Source organism: Lemur catta, chromosome 1 (assembly GCF_020740605.2).
Source record: "Lemur catta isolate mLemCat1 chromosome 1, mLemCat1.pri, whole genome shotgun sequence".
Taxonomy (NCBI): domain Eukaryota; kingdom Metazoa; phylum Chordata; class Mammalia; order Primates; family Lemuridae; genus Lemur; species Lemur catta.
The window spans coordinates 9992871-10015296 of NC_059128.1; the positions used below are offsets into that span (position 1 = coordinate 9992871).

A 22426-nucleotide genomic window follows, 5' to 3' on the forward strand; every position below is an offset into this window, starting at 1 on the left:
ATTCACAAATTCTGAAACTAATCTTATTAAATAAAACTGGAAAACATTTACTGTGAATGGTGCTATTAAATGGTAAAGGAACTATAAAATTACAAAGTATCTTTGTGTATTTTTAGAGATAACATGGCTGATTATTTTGAAATTAAATAATAGGGACTTAGATATTAAAATATTGAAGATCTAAGACATGTAAAATATCTGGAGTACTGAGGATCATAAATGTGGGAATTTTAAGTAATTAACAGTAACAGTGAATAACTCTTTTCACTATAAAAATCACAATAATTATAAAAGACTTTAAAACTGAGTTAAATATGAATAATTGGAACATGTCAACTCTAAGATACCTTTAACAATTAACTATGATGCCTCATTTATTTCCCTATCCCTGACTGCCATGTTCCACATTAAAATAAAGGGTGGAGAGAACTAGTTGAGAGCACTGAAAATCAAAATCTGGAGGGAAAATAAAGGAAGACAGTAAACAGAAATAACAAAGGGATATGTTTTACTCTTCTTTAAATCTGTATTTCAGTGATTAGCAAGGTTCATGAGGAGGTACACATAAAAATATCCTGAAGATCTCTTTCCATAATGGAAATACCAATACCAATAGCAAATATCATGTGACTATTGTAAATGTATGATGAAATATCCTACCATGCAAAATCACAAGAACACCAAGACAAATAAATTTTAAGACCATGGTTTTGAAATTGAGCTTCTAGCTGGACTACTCTGCTAAGTCATTTTTACATATAAAAAATTAGGATCACGGGTAATTTCATAAGTAAGGTTTAAAATGTAAATATAAGCAGAAATTTAAAACTTTGCAAAGAAAAGATGCGCTTATCAAAGAAACATTTAATGGATGTGATAGCTATAAATAACATTTCAAATGACTCACATTATAGCAAAATTTAATTAATTAAATATTTTTTGAAAAAAATCATAAATGTTTTCTTAGGGAAAAAAGCAGCAATAGAAAGCCTGGCAAGTTTCTCTAAGCAAGTGGGAACAGGACTTTTTTTTCTAGTCAGTCATGATAATTTGACCTTCTATTCCTAACCTCTCTCTAAACTAGCCCAAAGAAAATCTAATTCTAAAAATAATATAATTTTAATTTCATTCAAATGTATTTCATTCTTATTTATTAAGAACTAGAATCATACTAAGTATTCTGGGAAATTGGAAAGAAGCCAAAGATAAGGACCTCTACCCTTGAATGAGTCCTGCCGATTATACACACTCAAACATTCAACGAATATTCACTTAGCTGCATTCAAGACACTGTGCTGCTAGGTGCTAGAGAGCTAGCAATGAGCAGGACTAGCATTGTCCCTGTACCTCATGGAGCTTACATTCTAACAACACTGTTAATCCTCTATTTAAAACTGTGATAAGAGCTAAGGATGAGAAGTACAAAATTCTATAAGGGAAACCTAACAGGTGATCTCCTTTGGAGTGTCAGAGGAGACTTCACTGAGAAGTGACAACTGGCCTGTGTGAAGAGAAAGAAGAGTAAGAAAGAAAGCATTTCTAACATTGAGAAGTAAGGAGGAGAATGCTGATTCAAAAAACTAAAAGATCAGGGTGCCTAGAGCACAGAGCAAGAGTGGTTGCTGAGACAGTAAAAAAGCCCAAATTATGTAGGGCCCTAGCAACATTATACAAGAGAATATGCAAATTGTAGTTTTAAATGCTTTGAAATATCATGCTGACTATAAAGTTGAAATGAATCAGAAAGGAGTGAAGCAGGATGGAATGGGAGGGAGGTAGTGGGTAAGGATCACTTGGAAACTTTATCTGAGCAGATCCTCATAATCTCTTGGACTAGGGTGGAGTCAGTGTGGCTGGAGAGAGGTGGATGAATTTAAGAAATATTTAAGACATGAAAAAAACAAGACTATATAAGAAGTAAAAGAACCAAGACTATCAAAAATAACTTAAAAAATCCTGGCTTATAAATCAGGTGGCTAACAGCAGTATGCATTAAAATAGGAGACTAGAGGAAGCCCACATTAGGATAGGGGACAGTGGAGGAAGCCCGGGTGTTGGGGAAAATACCATGAGCTCAATTTTGGACTTGTTAACTTTGAGACATCCAAGTAGAGATTTCAAACACGGAATTGTATATGCAGATCTGATACTCTGAAAAGGTCTGCCTACAAATAAGTAAATTTATATAGATGATATTTAAGGCAAAAGGTAAGGATGAGCTTACCTACAGAGAAAACATAGCCAAAAAGTTGAGAACTGCTACTGTAAACATAATTTCACCCCAACAAAATAAGGCAGCTTAAGAACTCAAAGTTTAAATAAGGATATACATCACAAGTGTTTTGGCAAAATATTTTAGATTCTGAATTATTCCTAACATAGCATTAGAAAATAATCAATTGATTTGTATGGATGTGGGAGTGATAACAGGGTATGTTAGAGGCATATATGTGTACATAGAACCTATGCAGGTATATAAACAGAAACATATTGGGTTAATATCATTCTGAGATTAAACTGAGAAGGAAAAATAAAAGCAAAGAGAACTTCTTTCAGACTAAAAGCAGACTAGGTAATTCTAATCAACTCTCCTGATAAGGATAATTTTTAAATCTGGACAAAATATAAAAATCATCTGCATAAAGGCACATGGAAGCTAACAAGGTAGTGAAAAACTACATTTCCAAGATCTAAGAGACAATGGAAATTCAGAAAAGTGGCCATATAATTTTGGGCCTGCTTCTCCCCTTGGGGTATCTGCTGATTCTAGAAGAGGGTCCTGAGAGAATGAAAGCCTAAGTAACTTCTTTGACAGCCTTGCAAAGGCCTGGTAAGCCCCTCTGCAATAGGAGCAAGGGTAATCCTGAATAGACAGGCCTTTGCAGGGGAGAGCAGCTTCAAATCATCTAATAGCTGACATTGGGGTAAATGAGACTTTATTTCTAGGACAGTTAAATGTCTACCAGAAGAAAACATATTTCTTTCTAGAGAAAGATACTCCTAGGCTTTAAACTATTTCTACAAATAATTTGTCAAATACAAGATCAAGCACACAATCAATAATATCCAGACACACGATGATATCATAACATGAATGAGAACCAGCAGAAACAACAGAAAATAGTAACATACCAAAAGGTGCCCCAGGTATTGATCATACATACCTTAGTTCAAGTGGATGAAAGACACAACTGAAAATTTCAATGATAGTTCTAAGATATATAAAAAAAGATATGGCAGATTTTAAAGAGCTAAGTAGAAATTCTAGATCAGAAAACTACCATAATCAAAATCAGGTTAGACACAGATAAATTAGTGAACCAGGAGATGGGTTAGGATTAAACACACAAAATCAATCACAAACAGAAAAAAGGAATGAAAAAGAAAGAACATAAAAGACATAGAAGATATTAAGAGAAGATCTAATATATGTGAAATTGGAGTCTTAGAAGAAGAGAAGGCAGAAAATTAGGCAGAAACACATTTGAAAACATGCCTGAGAATTTTCCAAAACTGACAAAAGAAAATAAGCCACAGAGTTAAGAAGCCATAAATTTGCCTACGTATTTCTAGAAATCCCCATATAGGTAGTGTAAAATCCTATGGTAATAAAAATATCTATTTAAAATTAATGTGAAATACTTTTTTAGAATAACAAAAACAGAGAATTTGTCATCAGCAGGCTTGTACCAAAGAAAATACTAAAGGGTGTTCTTCAGACAGAAGAAAAATGATTCCAAATGGAAATACTATAGGCAAAAAAAAAAAAAGTGATAAATATGTGGAAAAATCTAATTAAATATTGATTAGATAAAACAACAATATCTGTGAGTCTTGAAATATATAAATAATTAAAATAGCTGACAATAATAACATAAGTCAGAAGGGGATTAAATGGAGTTAAAGAGTTGGAGGCTCTTGTATTATCCAGGAAGAGTGTAAAAATACCCATGAACATTAAACTTTGATAATATGTCTTTGCTGTAATGTCTAAGGTCACTAACAAAAGAAAAGAGTATATATAACTTCCAAGCTAACATAAGGGGGGAAACGTGGAATAATAAAACTACTTCATCAATTCATTAAAAAAAACTAAGAAAAAAAGGAACACAGTTGACAGCAGTTGACAAAAAGAAAAAACAAATAGTAAAATGACAAAATGCAATTACATTAAATGCAAATGGGTGAAATATTCTAATTAAAAGAGTATCAGATTGGCTTTTAAAAATTCAATCATGTTGTTTACAAAACAGAATCTAAAACATTAGGATAAACCACAGAGTGGAAGAAGATATTTTAATACATAATCAACAAAGGTCTTAGATTCAGAATATATAAACTGTATTATACCATTGAATGGTTATACTATAATTTATTTATCCATCGTTTGTTGATGGATATTTGGGTGTTTACAGTTTTCGCTATTACAAATCAAGCTGTAATGCACATTCATGTTCAAGTCTTTATATGAACATATTCTTTAATTTCTCTTAAACCTTAGGATTGAAATGGCTGGGTGATACAGAAGATAGGTGTATATTTAAATTTTTGAGAAACTATCAAATTGTTTTCCAAAGTGGTTGCACCATTTTACATTCCTACCAGCAATGTTTGAGTTGCTCCACATTTCTTGCCAATATTTGGTATGGTCAGGTTTTTTAGTGCAGATAATTCTAACAGGTGTCTAGTAGATTTCTTTGCAGTTCTCTGATGATTAATGATGTTTAACATCCTTTCTTATGTTTACTGGCCATCCACAAATCTTCTTTGGTGAAGTGTCTTTCAAAATTTTCCTGTTTCTTTATATTGGATTATTTTCATATTATTGAGTTTTGAGACTTCTTTTTATATTCTGAACACATGCCCTTTATCAGATATGTAATTTACAAATATTTTCTCCCATTCTGATTTGCCTTTTCATTCTCTGAACAGTGTCTTCTGAAGAGTAGATCAAACTTTTTTTTTTTTTTTTTTTTTTTTTGAGACAGAGTCTCACTCTGTTGCCCAGGCTAGAGTGAGTGCCGTGGCATCAGCCTAGCTCACAGCAACCTCAAACTCCTGGGCTCAAGCAATCCTTCTGCCTCAGCCTCCCAAGTAGCTGGGACTACAGGCATGCGCCACCATGCCCAGCTAATTTTTTCTATATATTTTTAGTTGTCCATATAATTTCTATTTTTTTTTTAGTAGAGATGGGGTCTTGCTCTTGCTCAGGCTGGTCTCAAACTCCTGAGCTCAAACGATCCGCCCGCCTCAGCCTCCCAGAGTTCTAGGATTACAGGCATGAGCCACCGCACCCGGCCAAGAGTAGATCAAACTTAACAAATTTTTCTTCTTCTATCATGTTTTTAGTGGTATATGTAAGATAATCTTGCCTAACCCAAGGTCTCAGAGATTTCTTCGTACGATTTCTTCTAGAAATTTTTCCAATTTTAATTTTTAACATTTAGGCCTATGACCTATTTTGAATCAATTTTTATATATGGTGCAAGATATCGATTTTTTTCCCCAATTGTTCCAGCATCATTCATTGAAAATCCTATCCTTTCTATACTGATTGTCTTTGCACCTGTGTGGAAAGTCAACTGACTTTTTTTTTAAACTCCTTATATGTCCCATTGACTTCTTTGTATGTCTTTACACCAGTATCATACAGTCCTTAATTGTTGTAGCTGTGTATTATGCCTTGAAATCAGGTAGTACAAGGCCTCCAACTTTGTTTCTATTTTTCAAAGTTGTTTGGACTACTTTAGGTCCTTTATAGTTTCATATGAATTTTAGAATTAGCTTGTCATTTACTACCCCCTCCCAAGAAAAAAACCTACCCTGCTGGAATTTTAATTATTTTGTATTAAATATATACATTGATATGGGGCAAACTGACATCTTAACAATATTGAGTCTTCTGATCCATCAGCACGATATTCCTTTCCATTCACTTAGTTTTCAGTATATAGGTTTTGCATAACATTTATTAGATTAATCCCCTCAGTATTACATACTTTAATGCCATTGTAGTAGTTTAACAAATACTTCAATTTACAATTGTTTGTTGCTGGTATGTAGAAATACAATTGATTTTTGTATACTGATCTTATATCCTACAACCCTACTATATTCTTTTATAGATTCCTACATAGATGATAATATTATCTGAGGAAAAAGACAGTTACTTCATCCTTTGCAATGTGGGTGCCTTTCATTTAATTTTGTTGCCTGACTGAACTGGCTGGAATGTCTAATTACAGTGTTAAACAAAAGTGGTAAAAGCAGACACCCTGGCTTTTTCCTGATCTTAGGGGAAAGTACTCTTTCACCTTTAAGTGAACCTGTAAGTTTTTCACAGAGGAAGCTCCTATCTATTCCTAGCATGCTGAGTTGTGTTTTGTTTTTGTTTTTCCAGGAATGGTTGTTGGATTTTGTCAAATGTTTCTTCTAAATCTACTGAGATGATTAGATGGTGATGTTTCTTTTTTAGTTTGCTAATAGGATAATTTGTATTGATTAGTTTTTGGATTTTGAAACAACCCTGAAATCCTGAGATAAACCCCAATTGGGCATGATATATACTACCCTTTTGACATATTGCTGGATTTGTTATTTTTTAGAAGATATAGTATGCATCCAAGCTCATGAGAGACACATGTCTATAGTTTTTTTGTAATGTCTATGTCCCATTTGGGTATCAACGGAATGCTGGGCCTGATAGAATGACTCGAGAAGGTATTTCCCCCTCTGTTTTCTGAAAGAATTTGTGTAGAATTGCTATTATTTCTCTTACATTTACCCTGATTTTTACCATTTCTGGTGCTCTTTTCTTTTCTTTCTTTCTTTTGAGACAGTATCTTGCTCTGTCACCTAGGCAAGTGCAGTGGCGTCATCATAGCTCACTGCAACCCCAAACTCCTGGGCTCAAATGATCCTCCTGCCCCCAGCCTCCGAGTAGCTGGGACTATAGGAATGTGCCACCACGCCCAGCTAATTTTTTTTATCTTTTGTAGAGACGGGGGTCTCCCTGTGTTGCCCAGGCTGGTCATAAACTCCTGACCTCAAACTCCTGAGCTCCTGCCTCAGCCTCCCAAAGTGCTAGCATTAGAGGTATAAGCCACCACGCCTGGCCTGGTGCTCTTCATTTATTCATGTAAATCCAACTTTCCATCTGGCATCATGTTACTTTCGCCTAAAGAACTTCCTTTACCATTCCTTGTAGTATAGGTCTAGAATAATTAATCCCTCACTTTGTTTGTCTAAAAGAAAACATATTTTGCCTTTATCCTTAAAAGATACTTTCACGGGATATATACTACTGGGTTTTTTTTTTTTAATTTAATTCTGTTTTTTGCTTTCTGCTTTTGGTACTTTTTATATGATGTTCTACTGTCCAGTAGACTACATAGTTTCTGACCAAAAGTCTATTTAATTCTCACCTTTGCTCTTCTCTGTGTAATGTTTCCTTTGTCTCTGGCTGGTCCCAAGATTGTCTCTTATTTTATTCTCAGCAGTTTGGTTTTGATGTGTCTAGGGGTGTGTGTGTGTGTGTGTGTGTGTTTATCCTGCTTGGGGTCCTCTGAGCTTCTTGGAACAATGGTTTGTTGTTTTTCATTAATTTCAAAAAAGTCTTGGCCATTATTTCTTCAAATAGTTTTTCTTCTGTTTCCTCTTTTCTCATTCTGAGACCCCAAATGCATACATATTCAATCTCTTTATATTGTCTCAAAGCTACTGGATGTCCTCTTCTATTTTTTCCACTCTTTTTTATCTTTGTGTTTCAGTTTGAATAATTTCTATCTTCAAGTACTCCCATTCTTTCCCCAGCTGTGTCCAAACTGCTGATAAGCCCATCAAAGGAATGTTTCATCGCTGATATCATCCTTTTTATTTCTAGAATTTCCATTTAATTGTTTTATAGTTCCTCTCTCTTTGAAAATCCCTATGTGTCCATACATGTTGTTTTTCTACTGGATTTAACATATTAATCAGTTACTTTAAATTCCCTAATACTTCCAACATCTGAGTCACCTCTGGTACTACATGATACTAGATCTGTTGTTTGCTTTATGTCTTGGTAACTTTTTTTCCTTATTTTTCCAAAAATTTCCTATAAATTTTTGATTGAATGCTGGATATTTAGTGAAAATGGAGGCAACAGTATTTATGCTTAGAAATGGACATGCCTCCTCTGCTAGGCTGTTAGTATAGGGGAATTGAATAAGTCTAGTCGTAGTTGAGCTGAATTTGAGTTTTGATGTTGCCATGGAAATCTTCACAGCAGCAAAGGTTTCAAATTCCTCCAATTGTTAACTCACTTTTAACGTGCAGACTGGGATGCCAAAGGGCTTTCCTCAGCGTTCCTGCTCCCCCCACAGTCCTAAGCAGGGGTCTCTCTCCATACCCCTGTGCCTTCCCTAGCAGTAGACTACTGTTGCTCATTGCTACATGCTAGGCTAATGGTGGATGTAGGGGATTCTTAGTGACCTTGGTCCAGCCCCACCTCAGGCAGGGCCTGTAAGCCTGGGCCTCTCGAATGGAGCTTTATCACTGTTCCTACCCTGTAACTTTGTATCTTGGGGGGTACACAGGGGGAGGCGTCTTTGGCAGGGTCAAGTTTCTTGCCCCTTCTCTACTGCTAGCAGACCTCTGTGTATATCAGTGCAGAGTCCTGGGTCTAACATCTCCATCCCTCCCCAGGGTCAAAAGGCTTACGCTTCCACCCTTCTCCCAGAAGTAGTGATCTTCGTATGGTCCTGGAGGTAGGTGAGTTTTGTTCTTACCACTCCCACAGAAGCAATGGATCCTCACCTGGGCTCTAGAAGCAGGGAGGTTCGCTTAGACTTTTATTTCATAAGGAGAAGGTTCTGAGGAAGTGGGCAGAGTCAGCTCCCGCCCTTCAACAGCAACTAATCACCAACACACCTACATCCAAACGGGGGACTCTCCACCTTCCTGCCTTGCCCCCTCAAATCTTTCTCACAGAGTAAACAGTGGAGACCTGCGGAAAAAAGCTTGCAAGTGAGTGCAAAGCTCCCTTGTGTCTGGAGCTCCGAGTTATTCTAAGCTGATATTAACTGTGTAGCTCACAGTCATTCTTTAAAAATTCGTTAAAATCTTAGCTGATTTTTCTAAACACCTTATGTGGTGGCCATCTCTTCCTCCTATACTCTGCCAAGTCTGTGCCCCTGTGTCCTGTCTTTTCTCAGAGGGGTTCGTTCCTCCACTGAGTATAGCTCACGGGGCTGCTTTGTGACGAGCTCTGATATGCTCAGGAAAAGTTATGATTGTGTGGATTTTGTGGCTAGCCTATTGTTATTAGAATGGGAGTGACATTTTCTTGCACCTTTCTAGATCCTAAATGGAAGCGAAACTGATCACTTTGTTTTTGAGCCCTGAAACTATTCTTTACTCTTTTACAAGCTTAACTACACATTTAAAAGAATTTCAAAAGTTCCAGTTCATTTTTATTACAGGCAGGGTAAAAATAACAAATAACTGAATGACTAAGCTGTACATGTAAGAATACTGGTCTCCACTAGAATTTAGCAAAAGGCAATATTTTTAGGTCCATTAGGAATATTAGCTTATATAACTCTAAATGCCCAAAAAAACTGTACACTCAATAAATGTTTCCATAGAACTTTAATTATCATAAAATAATTAGTAATGTCAATCTATTTTATCCTCAAATACAAATAGATATACATAAAAAGAAAAAACATAACATGGACATTATTCTCAAAATGCATTGAGGTCAATGTACTTTTAGTTTTGAGCTGTAAACCAAAGAAAGAGCAATTGTATCCTATTCTCTAATTCCTTTGGTTAATACTACCTCTCTTTTCTTAGGGAACTGGAAGAATAAGTTATAGAATCCTATGCTTTCCAGACCATAAAACCTCCTTATGAAGTCAGTTCTGATCCTGTTCATTCTTCCACCAGCCTTACGTTATTGGAATCAGTTCACTTTCTTCCTCACCATCCTCCATGTGAGAGAGTCCATCAGCCTGTCAATAGAATACTGTACTCTACGGTGGGCTTTCTATGATCTGTAGGGGATCTGGGACATCAGGATCTGCTTATTATGTATAAAGGTATTGCTTTCACAAAATCCTTTTGCTCTTCTCAGAGCTTAATTTTTAACTTATCTCAGAAAATATCATCTACAGTAAGCAAGACAGACACCTTTTTGTGAACAAACAAGAATAAAGGAATTTATATTGTTTGTTTATATGATGATGTCTTTAATTCCTTTAGGTAAGACTACTTCTTTTTCTTGGTGAAAAATGCTGAATTTTTTAAACATCTATTTTCCCAACTGTAAAATGAGCATAAATACATCATGTGGCGTTGTTATGAGGATTTTTGAAAGGATGTGTCCAAAATATTAAGCACTTGCTGCCTGGCCCCCAGCAAATGTTCCACACATTATTACAGGTAGAGTACTCCTTATCTGAAATGCTCGGGATCAAAAGTGTTTCAGATTTTGGACTGCTTTGGATTTTGGAATATTTACACATACATAATGAGATATATTGAGGAAGGGACCCAAGTCTAAACATGAAATTCATTTGTTTCATATCTACCTTATACACATAGACTTAAAGTACTTTAATACAGTATTTTTCATAATTTTGTGCATGAAACAAAGTTTTAACTGTGTTTTGACTATGACCCATCACATGAGGTCAGGTGTGGAATTTCCACATGTAGCATCATGTCAGTGCTCAAAAAGTTTCAGATTTTACAGCATTTTGACTTCGTATTTTCAAATTAGAAATGCTCAACCATTGTACTGTTTGTCCACTTAACTGTACTACTTGAGATAGGACTTAGTAAAGTTAAGCTTTTTATTCACAAATATCTTTATTTACAAAGTTTACCCTTTCTATAAAAATTTTAGAATAGACCTTTTTTTAAAAATCTACCTATATTCAATAGATACAAAATACATAATAAATCATCACATTTGGAGAAATTTATAATATTTTCCTATTACTTATATAAATGAAAATAAAATCATGCAAAATTAATAAAAGTAGAACCAATGAATCTTTTCAGAATCAGAAGATTGTTAGACCACATACACTGATCTCAAATAATCAGATTTTATATTGATTATGTCTCTTTTATCCTTTCTCTATTATTATTAATATTTCCTCCCTTCCCCCCCAAAGAAAGTCTCTCTACAAACCTAAGTCAGCATTATACCATCCATTAACATTCTCTTTTTACTTCTCATCCAGGAATGCCACCAAAGGATCAGGCCAATGTATCATCAATCTTTCAGGTAGACACTGTCTCAGAATATTAAGTTCAACCAATGCTCACTTAAAATTTTTTTAAGTGTCTATTACTTTCCAGGCATTGTTCCAGGTTGTGAGGATACGATGATAAACCAGACTGACGAAGAATTCTGCCCTTATGCAAGAAAGGGAAAAGACTGGTAGATGATGAGGTCAGAAAGCTGGGTGGGGTGATTAAAGGACATGGTAAAGGAGTTTTATTCTACCTAAAATGGGAAGTTACCTGTCTTAGTTTCCTGTGGCTACTGTAACAAATTACCACAAACTAGTGGCTTAAAACACAACAATTCATTCTCACACAATTCTAGAGGCCAGAAGTCCTAAATCAGTAACACTCCGCCAAAATCAAAGTGTTGACAAGGCCACACTTCCTCCAAAGTTCTAGGGTAGAAACTATTTCTTGCTTCTTTCAGCTTCTAGTGGTTTCTGTCATTCCTTGGTTTGTGGCCACATCACTCAATCTCTGCCTCCGTCTTCACACTGCTTTCTTCAGATATGGGTCAAATCTCCCTCTGCCTTTTTCTTATAAGGACACATGTGATGGAATTTAGGGCCCAAAGAGATACCCAGGATACTCCACCTCAAGATCCTTAACCACATCTACAAAATACCCTTCTTCCAAATAAGGTAACATTTACAGTTTCCAGGGATTAGGGCCCAATATCCTTTGCAGAGAGGGGCATTATTCTGCCTACCACATTACTGAAGCAATTTTCACGCAAGAAAGCAGTAAGATATGACTGATGCATTTAAAAATCACTCTGGTGAGTGTGCTCTAGGAGACAATGAGGAAGCAGTAGATTCAGTGAGGAGACTGGTGTAATAACCAGACGAGACATGACTAAGGCTTGAGAAGTGAAATTACACATAATACATCTATTGCAGGCATGATCAGCTAATGAGGAGGTTGAATAGAGGTAGTTAAGAACAAGCACTCAGGAGTCAGACCTCCTATTCAAACATAATCCTACCACTTACTAGCTTCGCAACTTTGGGCGAGTTACTTGTTTCTTCCTCTATCAAGTGACCCTTATAGAACTGCTATGAGGATTCATAGACAAAAATGTTTGACAGGGTACAGTGCCTGACACATAGTAAGCCCTCAATAAATATTCACTATAGTTATTTTTATCTGTCCCTGGCATTTGCACACTTTCTATTACATAATTTTATGATATATATTTTAGTTCCCAAAATATAATTTAACAAACAAATAAATTTAATAACTCAATAGGTAGAGACTTTTCTGCACTTCATTATAAAGGAGTCACCTTTACTACATGGTATAATTATATCATTACTGTTCTACATTTTATAAAGTACCATGGTATCTTAGAAATTTATCTTGACAATCAAATTCTTTCACTTCTAGATAACCAGAAGTTCAAATCAAATATTGAAATCTAACATCTAAGATTTCAATAGAATATACTATGGAAAAAGAATTAACACTTAATCAGTAAAGACCACAGAAGTTATTTCTTTTTCAAAAGATATGCTAGGGTTAAATCATGTAACATGAAAATACTGTAACAACTATATTTAAAACGTGTCTCCACAGTTAGGGAATTTAGACTGGAGGTCAAAATATTTCCTTTCTAAATTCTCAGTTAAATTTAACCTTGATACTACTATGTACCCATACTTAAAAATTTTTTTTAAAAAGAAAAATAAGTCTTCCCATGTGCACTTCAAAAAATAAAAAATAAAACAAAAAAAAATTTAACCTTGAGATGACTGACTTAATAGTACTACCACTCATTGTCCACTTTGGATGTAAGTTAGAAAATAAACTGGAAATACTATGGAAATACTAATAGCTCAATTATAATCCTAACTCTGTTTCTGTCATTTTATTTTTAACCTTAAATTTCTTCTTCTCTAAAACAGTGAAAATAGCAACCTATTTTAAAAACCATTTTTCAGTTAATACATTATTATAAGGACAAAATGTAGTAAAACAAAAATATCACTGGTCAAAGTTTATAATACACAAGGCCAGCAAAATCCCCAACATCACTTTATCTGATATTCTGTAAGGTAAAGGCCAGCTCTAAAAGCTGCATATAGGAATGTAAAAAATGTGCTAAGAATCTTGACAATGATTAACTTCTTGCATAAAATATTTATTGTTAAATACTTTAAATTCTCTAAAAGTGAATCATTCATAGACTACCAGTATTGGTAAGTACTCAAATTATTTTCCCTATGGATTTAACAGACTATCAACTAATATATTGAAAACCAGCAGAACCATAGCAATGCTCAAGTCAGAAATCGGGAAGTCATCCCTCATTTCCCAAATCTAATCCACTATGAAGTTCTGCTCATCCTACCTCAATAAATATACCTCAGATATGACTGCTACTGTCTACTGTTCTAATCGGTTGTCCTAATACTGGCCACCATCAAATAACATGAGGTGCCAGGCATGGTGGCTCATGCCTGTAATCCCAGCACTTTAGGAGGCTGAGGTAGGAGGATTGCTTGAGGCCAGGAGTTCAAGACCAGCCTGAGCAACATAATGAGATCCTGTGGCTACAAAAACGAAAATTAGCCGGGTATGGGGTGCATTCCTGTAGTCCTAGCTACTCAAGAACTAAGGCAGGAGGATCACTTGAGCCCAGGAGTTCCAGCCTGAGTGATAGAGTAAGACTTCGTTTCTTAAAAATAAATAAAAATAACACAAGGACCAGTGCTGAAGCTTCCTAATTATCTCATTCCAAACCACTCTCCATAAAATAACCAAAATGATCATTGTAAAATGTAAACTGCCCTGTTTAAAGCCTCTAATGGCTTTCCACTGCCCTAGGAATGAAAACCAACTCCTACATGCTCTTCACTGACTGTTTCTCTGTTTTCAAGTCACACCCACCCCCATCCATTGGATTCCAGCCACATTTGCCTCTCTCAGTTCCACCAAGCTCTTTCACCTTAGAGCTATCCTCTGTTCTCTCTACCTGGACTATTCATTCCTGACCCTCAAATGACTGCTTCCCCCCATTTCCTTCAGTTTTCAGCAACTCAAAGAGGCTTTCCTTGACCTCCCGATGCACAAGTGTCCCCCTACACCAACCCAGTTACTTTATTACTTTATCTCATTGTCTCCTGTTCTTTACATTCAGAGCCCTTCTCACTAGTGACAGTTATAGTGTTTGGGAGGGAAAGGGGGGGGTTACCTATGATTTTATAAGAATAATTACTAGGTTTTCCTGAGCTACTGAAAGCGTACTTTATTAAAATGTCTCTACTGGGAAAATGACTAAAGAAAACTTTACAACTTAAGATCTGGACTTCTCCATTTCTATCAGCTAATTTCCCTAAATATTTTCATCATAATTCAAAATGTATATAATAACACTTCCCCACTCAACTATTAGGTACAAAAGATCAGCCATCAAAGCTCCAAAGTATTCTCCCAACAATGACAACATGTTACTGGAAAAAAAAAATGGAAAATTCAAATCTTATTTCATACCAACTTACTCTGACTTTTGGCAAGACTCTCCGAAGCGTCTCAGCAGGATTCTGCCGCATCAAAAATGGAAGATTTGCAATCACACTCGTTCCTTGGATATCTTGACCAGCACTTACAAAAAAGACACAAATTTAAAATTTGTAATTGTAAGCTGAATTCCTGGTCCACAGTTATAAAAAGCATGGATTAATCTGAAAATAACTGTTTTGAATGATAAGCATTCAGACTTCTGACAAAGTTTAAAACATGAAACCTATCAATACATCATTTAGATATAAAAATAAAATCAGAACTGAAATTTCACTAAGCGAATCTTATAACAAATACATGAAGACATTAGTTATGCTTGTGCTGACTATATATGTCTTCTGAAACTATTTATATACATGTCTTAAGTCTAAAAGTCTTGAAACTATTATTAAATACTCACTTTAAAATTCTACCTCATTTTTTTGCTTGTCAGTTTGCTGTACTTTATAAAAAATACAAATTGTAAGATTTTATTCTGATAAAATATTAATAATCATAGCAACAGGGAAAGCAATAAAATCAAACACAGAAAAATCATACAACTTCCTTTTGGTGCACTGAAATTACCTGTTGCACTAGACTGACTCCATGAGCTGCCAGAAACTTCTTAAAAATAACTCAATACTCTTAATATACTTCAATAGGGTATATTTATATAATACCTTTTTGATGTAAAATTCATTAAGGCTGTATCAAAATAATCTCAGTGATACTCTGAGTAGCCTAAATACTTCAAAAAAAAAGTATTCAGATTCTTCTGAACCATTTCCATAAACTTCAAAAATGTTTTGTTTTTAAAATATAACCTAAGTGACATAAGTTCTGCAAGTACTTGAAATATACATCGAAAAATGCTAGTAAATATGGCATCACCTCAGAGGGAAATTCCACCTATTCTTAACTGACACCAATTTAAATATTAATTGCCGATGCTATAATATTTATTTATTTACTTAACCAAAATTATTTTTACTTATCTCTTCAAATGGATTTATAGTTATAACATATGTACATAAGACCTTAGCACATGTCTTAAGAGGTTTTTTTAAGTAATGTATTTTTGCTTCAGAGGTTTACAAGTTCTGTTAATAAGAAGCATATTCTGATTCTAAATGAAGCTGCCCTACTGTGAATAAAGGTTTTTTTTTTCTGTTGCAATATAGTAGGCAATGAAATACAGGATACCATAACCATTCCACTGTTCTCACCACTCTTTAGGTAAACCGTTTAAGAGACAAAATCAAGAAGGCATAGAGAAGAGTACAAAATAGGGAACCCATGCCAAGACAGATAGAGGATCAAAAAAAAGAATTAAAGTTGCATAGGAAAACACCACTTGTAGGGGACTGAATGGTGGCCCCTTAAAACATATGTCTACATCCTAATGCTGAAACTTATGAATGTTGTCTTAATTTTTAAAAGGATTCTTGAGATGAAGCAGTCATCCTGGATTATCTGGGTAGACCCTAAATCCAATAACAATTGTCCTTAAAAGAGATATTCAGAGAAGATGACAGATTAGGAGAAGGCAATTTGACCACAGAAATTAAAGTGATGCAGCCACAATCAGGGAATGCTGACAACCACAAGAAGCTGGAAGAGGCAAGAATGGATTCTCCCCTAGAGCCCTGCTGACATCTTGATTTCAGACTTCCATTCTCTAAAACTGTGAGAAAATAATTTTCTGTTGTTTTAAGCCACCCAATTTGTGGTAATTTGTTGCAGTAGCCACAGGAAATAAATACACTACTAAAGAACTGAAAAAGAGAATAACCTGTAAAAGTGATATTTAATATGATAATATCTAACCCAGAGCAGAGATTCAGTAAGTATCTCTTGAAAGAATGCATGAATAGATGACAAGTTGGATGAATGATATTAGGAATATTTAATATTAAACATTCAGTGAATTTTATTCACTAACTTGCAATTAGTAGAAAAAGAACATGATCTCTAATACCTCATAGATGAGAAGACAAAGCATTACACAGGAAGGCAAGAAAAAGAAAATAGAAAAAAAGAGAGAGAGAACAATGGAAAACAAAAAATGACAGACGTTAGCCCTAAAATATCAACAATTGCATTAAATATAAATGGCCTAAATACATAAATTAAAAGGCAGGGGTTGGCAGAGTAGACTAAAAAACATGACTCAATTATATGCAGCCTACAAGAAACCCATCTCAAATATATCAGTAGGTTGAAAGTAAAGAATGAAAAGTGATATATTGTAGAAGTGAGAATCAAAAGAAAGCAGGAGTGGCTATATTAATATCAGATAAAGTAAATCTAATGGAAAAGAAAATCACCACAGACAGATAGGGACATTATAAAATAATAAAAGAGGCAATCCATCAAGAGACATAGCAACCCTAAATGTGTATATACCAAACAGGGTTGTAAAATATGTGAAGCAAAAACTGATAGACTTGAAAGGAGAAATAGATAAATACATAGGTACAGGTGGAGATTTCAACAGGTTTCTCTCAACAACTGATAGAACAACTGCACAGAAAATCAGCAAGTATACAGAAGAATTTAACAGTCCCATCTACCAAGATCTAATAGACATTTATAGAACATGCCACTCAACCACAGCAGAAGACACATTCCAACTAAGTGACCAAAGAACGTATATCAAGACAGACCACATCCTGGACCATAAAACAAACTTCAACAAATTTTCAAAAATTGAAATAATAAAAGAGTTTTCTCTGACCAAAATGGAATCAAACCAGAAATAAATAACAGAAAAATCCCTAAATTCTTGGAAACTAAACAACATACTTCTACATACTCCATGGGTCAAAGAGCTTTGACGTCTCAAGGAAAATTTAAAAATACTTGAACTGAAATGTAAATGAAAATACAACAAATCAACATTTGTGGGACACAGCTAAAACAGTGCAAAGAGGGAAATATATAGCACTAAATGCATACATTAGAAAAGAGGGAAAATCTCAAATCAAAATAAATAATAAAGAGCAGAAATTAATAAAAATAAAAACAGAAAACAACATAAAAAAGGAAGGAAACAAAGACCTAGTTGTTTTAAAAAATCAGTAAAATTAGTTAACCCCCAGCAAGAATGACAAAGAAAAAAACAAGACACAAATTAACAACATCAGGCTTGAAACAGTAGATATCACTAAAGACTGTACAGATATCAAAAGGATAATAAGTGAATGCTATCAGTAATTCTACACATACAAGTTGATAACTTAGACAAAATGGATTGATGCCTCAAAATACATAAACAGCTACAACTCATCCAATATGAAATAGATAATCTGAATAGTCCTACATCTATTAAGGAAATTGAATTCATATTTTCAAACTCCTACAAAAATCTCCATGCCCAGATGGTTTCAGTGGAGAATTCTATCAAACATTTAGTGAAGAATTAACACCATTCTAAACAATTTCTCCCAGAAAAGAGAAGAGGGGGTAACACTTTCTAAATCATTTGATGAAGCTCAAAATCACTGTAATCCATCATATTAACAGGCTAAAGAAGAAAAAAATCACATGATCATATAAATTCAGAGAAAACATTTGATAAAATTCAACACATGGACGATGAAATTTCAAATTCAATATCATTTATAAGCACTCAAAAAAATAAAATACTAACAAAATATGTGCAGGATTTGTATGCTGAAAATTATATAATATTGATGAAAGAAATCAAAGGAGATCTAAATAATTAGAAAGACATGTTATGCTGATGCACTGGAAGTTTAGCATAATAAATATGTCAATTCTCTCCAAATTCATATACAAGTTTAACACAATTCCTATCATTAAGCAAATACAAAGTAAAAGCACAATGAAATATCACTACACACTTATTATAGTGGCTAAAAGAAAAATAATGACAATACCAAAAGCAAAGACATTGGATCACTCATTCATTGCTGTTGAGAATGTAAACTGATGCAGCCGCTCTGGAAAACAGTTTTGTGGCTTTTTTAAAAACTAAACGTAACACCATGCAACCCAGCAAATTCACTCTTGGACATGTAGCCCAAAGAAATGGAAACTTAAGTTCACACAAAAACCTGTGGATGAATGTTTATTGAAAACCTATGTTCACATAAAAACCTATGAATGAATATTTATAACAGCTCTATGTGAACAAAAAAAAAAAAAAGGAAACAATCATATGTCCTTAAACGGGTGAATGGTTAAACAAACTGTGGTACATCCATACCATGGAATGTTACTCAGCAATAAAAAGGAACAAACTAATAATATGTGTAAAAACCTGAATTAATCTCTAAAAATTTATGCTAAGTGAAAAAAAGTCAATCCCAAAAGGTTACATACTATATAATCTCATTTGTATAACATTCATGAAATGACACAATTAGATGAATGGAGAACAAACTAATGGTTTCCAGGGGTTAAGGAGGGATGTAGAGGCAGGAGGGAAATAAGTGTGACTATAAAAGTGTAACTAACATGAGAGATCCTATGGTGAAGGAAATCCTAGGTATTATGACTGTATCAACATCAATATCCTGGTTGTGACATTGTAATATAGTTTTTCAAGGTGTTACTATGGGAAGAAACTAGGTAAAGGGTACATGGGTATTTCCGTATTACTTCTTATAACTGTATGTGAATCTACAATTATCTCAAAATAAAAAGTTTAATTAAAAAAAATCAGTCAATATAGCAAAATTTTCAAAACCACATGAGTATCTTAATACATGTGGAATCTGACAAATCCAACATCCACTCATGATTTAAAAGTATCAGCAAACTAGAAATAGAAGGAACTTCCTCATCCAGATAAAGAGTATCTACAAAAAACCTACAACTAGTATCATACTTAATGGTGAAAGAAGGAATGCTTTCCCCCTAATCAGGAACAAGGCAAGGATGTTCACCATTACCACTTTTATACCAACAATGTGTTGCAGGTGTGAGCCAGTGCAATAAAGCAAGAAAAAGAAATAAAAGATTTACAGATTGGAAAGGAAGAAGTTAAATTGTCTTTATTCACAAACAACATGGTTGTCCATGGCAAAAAGCCTAAGTAATTTACAAAATATCTAACAATTAATAAGTGAGTCTACAGTGTGGCAGGATACAAGTTCAATATATAAAAGTCAATTGTATCTCTATATAATAGAAAAGAAAAATTATAAATTGTTACTTTAAAAGTGACCCAATTTATATTAACATAAGAATATGAAATATATTTGGAAAATGTGGAAAAAGATGTGCAATATCTGTAGATCAAAAATTACAGAACATGCTGAAAGGAACAAAGAAGACCCAAATATATGGGAAAATATTAGGAATTCAAAGATTAAAGATTCTATACTGTTAAGATGTCAATCTCCTAAATCGAAGTACAGATTCAAAATAATCCCATTCTAAATCCCTGCAGCCTTTTCATAGAAATGAATGTTTATTCTAAAATGTATATGGAAATGAAAAGGACATAGAATAGCCAAAACAAATTTGAAAAAAAAAAAACCAACAAAGTTATAGGGCTAATACTGTTTGATTTCAAACCTATTATAGAGCTACAATGAACAAGATAATGTGGCACTGGCATATAGATCAATGGAAAAGAATGGAGAGTCCCAAAATAGATCCAAGCATAATCGGGCAATTGAATTTTCACAAAGATAGAAAGACAATTCAATGAGGAAATGATAATCTTTTCAACAGTGGTGGTGGAACAAATGAATAGACATACGCAAACACAGTGAATCACTCCCCAACCTGAAACAATATACAAAAATTAATACAAAGCAGATCACAGACTTGAGTGTAAGAGCCAATACTATAAGACTTCTAAATGAAAACTTAGCAGAAAATCTAGTGAACTCGGGTTTGACAAGATTTCTTAAATAGGACACAAAAGATTAAAAAACCAACCAAATGAACTTCATCAAAATTAAAAACGTTTTATTTTCAAAGACATTGTTAAAAAAATGAAAAGGTAAGCCATAAACTGGCATAAAATATTTGTAAAACATATATCCAACAATTTGTATCTAGAATGTATAAAGATTCCTAATAACAAGAACATCCAATAAAAGGTGAACAAAAGATTTGGATGCTTCACCAGAGAAAATATACCAATGGCAAATAAACACATGAAAAAATGCCCTATAAAATTAATCACTGTATAAATTCAAATTATAGCCACAATAAGATATCACTAAACATTCACTAAAACAACTAAAATTATAAAGACTGAATACAAGAAGTGTTGGCAAGGATGAGGAGGAACTGGCACTCTCATACACTACTGGTGACATATAAAATAGTATAATCACTTTGGAAAGTTTGACAATTTCTTTAAAGGTTACACATATACCTACCAAACAACCCAGACATTCTACTCTTAGATATTTACACCTAAGGAAAATGAAAGCATATATTCACACAAACATTGGAACAAAAATATTCATAGCAGCTTTGTTTGTAATAGACAAAAACTAGAAACAACTCAAATTTTCACTAACAAGTGAACAGATAATCAAATTGTGATATATTCATATAGTGATATATCCATACAGCAACAAAAAGGAATGAAATATTGATACACACAACATCAATGAATTTCAAAATAATTATGCTAAAGGAAAGAAGCCATACCAAAAAAAAACTACTTTATAATTTCATTTTATATAAAATTATAGAAAATTCAAACTGAATTATACTGGCAGAAAGCAGATCAGTTGTTGCCTGAGGATGAAGAAAGGAGAATGAAGGCCAGGATCCATGGGGCATGAGGAAACTTTCTGAGGTGATGGATATGTTTCTTATCTTGATCACGGTGAGGGTTTCATGGGCATATACAATTGAAAACTCATCAAACTGTACATTTTAAATATATGTAGTTCATTGTGCACCAATATTGCAATAAACTTGTACAAAATAAAGTATATAGATACAAAAAGAAAGACTGATGAAAGGGTACCTAGAAAGATGACAGCAGTAAACGCGTAGTTTTTGAAATTTCCTGAACCCCTCAGGAAAAAACAGAGCACTAGGAGAATAAAATTTTAAAAACAAACTCCATGTATGGCATCTACACCATAATTACATAACATTTCCCACACAAACCAAAAATATATGCATGTATGGACAACAGCTAAAGAAGTACATGGTTTTATATACTCCAATAGCTAAGGAGTCCAGGAAGTCCACAGTAATATCTGAAGGGGCTGAAGCAGTCTTATCCCCATGAACTTTCAAAACTTCTAGAACAGAGACCCACATTAAAGAAAAGTTCTGGGAAATAGAATCTGAATTGACACAAGAACAAGAGATCATACACACAAAAAAAAGAAGGTTCAAATAAAAGTGCAGAAGAGAAACAGAACCAGGAAATCACAGAAAGTAAGGCATCCTATTTTAAACACTACAAAAACAACGAAAAAGGGAGCTCTAAAACCTGAAATTAGAAAAGCTATCTGAAAGCTGTATTTATATACATGTCTTAAGTCCTGAAGCAAATCTCCTTCTAAGGTTTATGAAAACCAAATTCACATAAAAATGGGAAGTAAAGATCATGATCAGATTCCATATGTAAATTTTTTTAAAAAAAGAGAATAAGAAGCAAACTAATATTCTTAAAGACACTGAAAGAGAC

General features: G+C 34.0%; 1 protein-coding gene across 2 annotated transcripts in view; it reads right to left on the reverse strand.

Annotated features, from left to right (window-relative positions):
* Positions 1 to 22426, reverse strand: part of LOC123645025 (serine/threonine-protein phosphatase 4 regulatory subunit 4-like) — a 43933-nt gene that overhangs the window by 982 nt on the left and 20525 nt on the right. For both annotated transcript variants that reach the window (XM_045561522.1, XM_045561528.1), the window contains exon 3: positions 14781 to 14883. In XM_045561522.1, coding sequence (XP_045417478.1) covers positions 14781 to 14883 — 103 coding nt within the window. The remainder of the gene's footprint in view (positions 1 to 14780; positions 14884 to 22426) is intronic.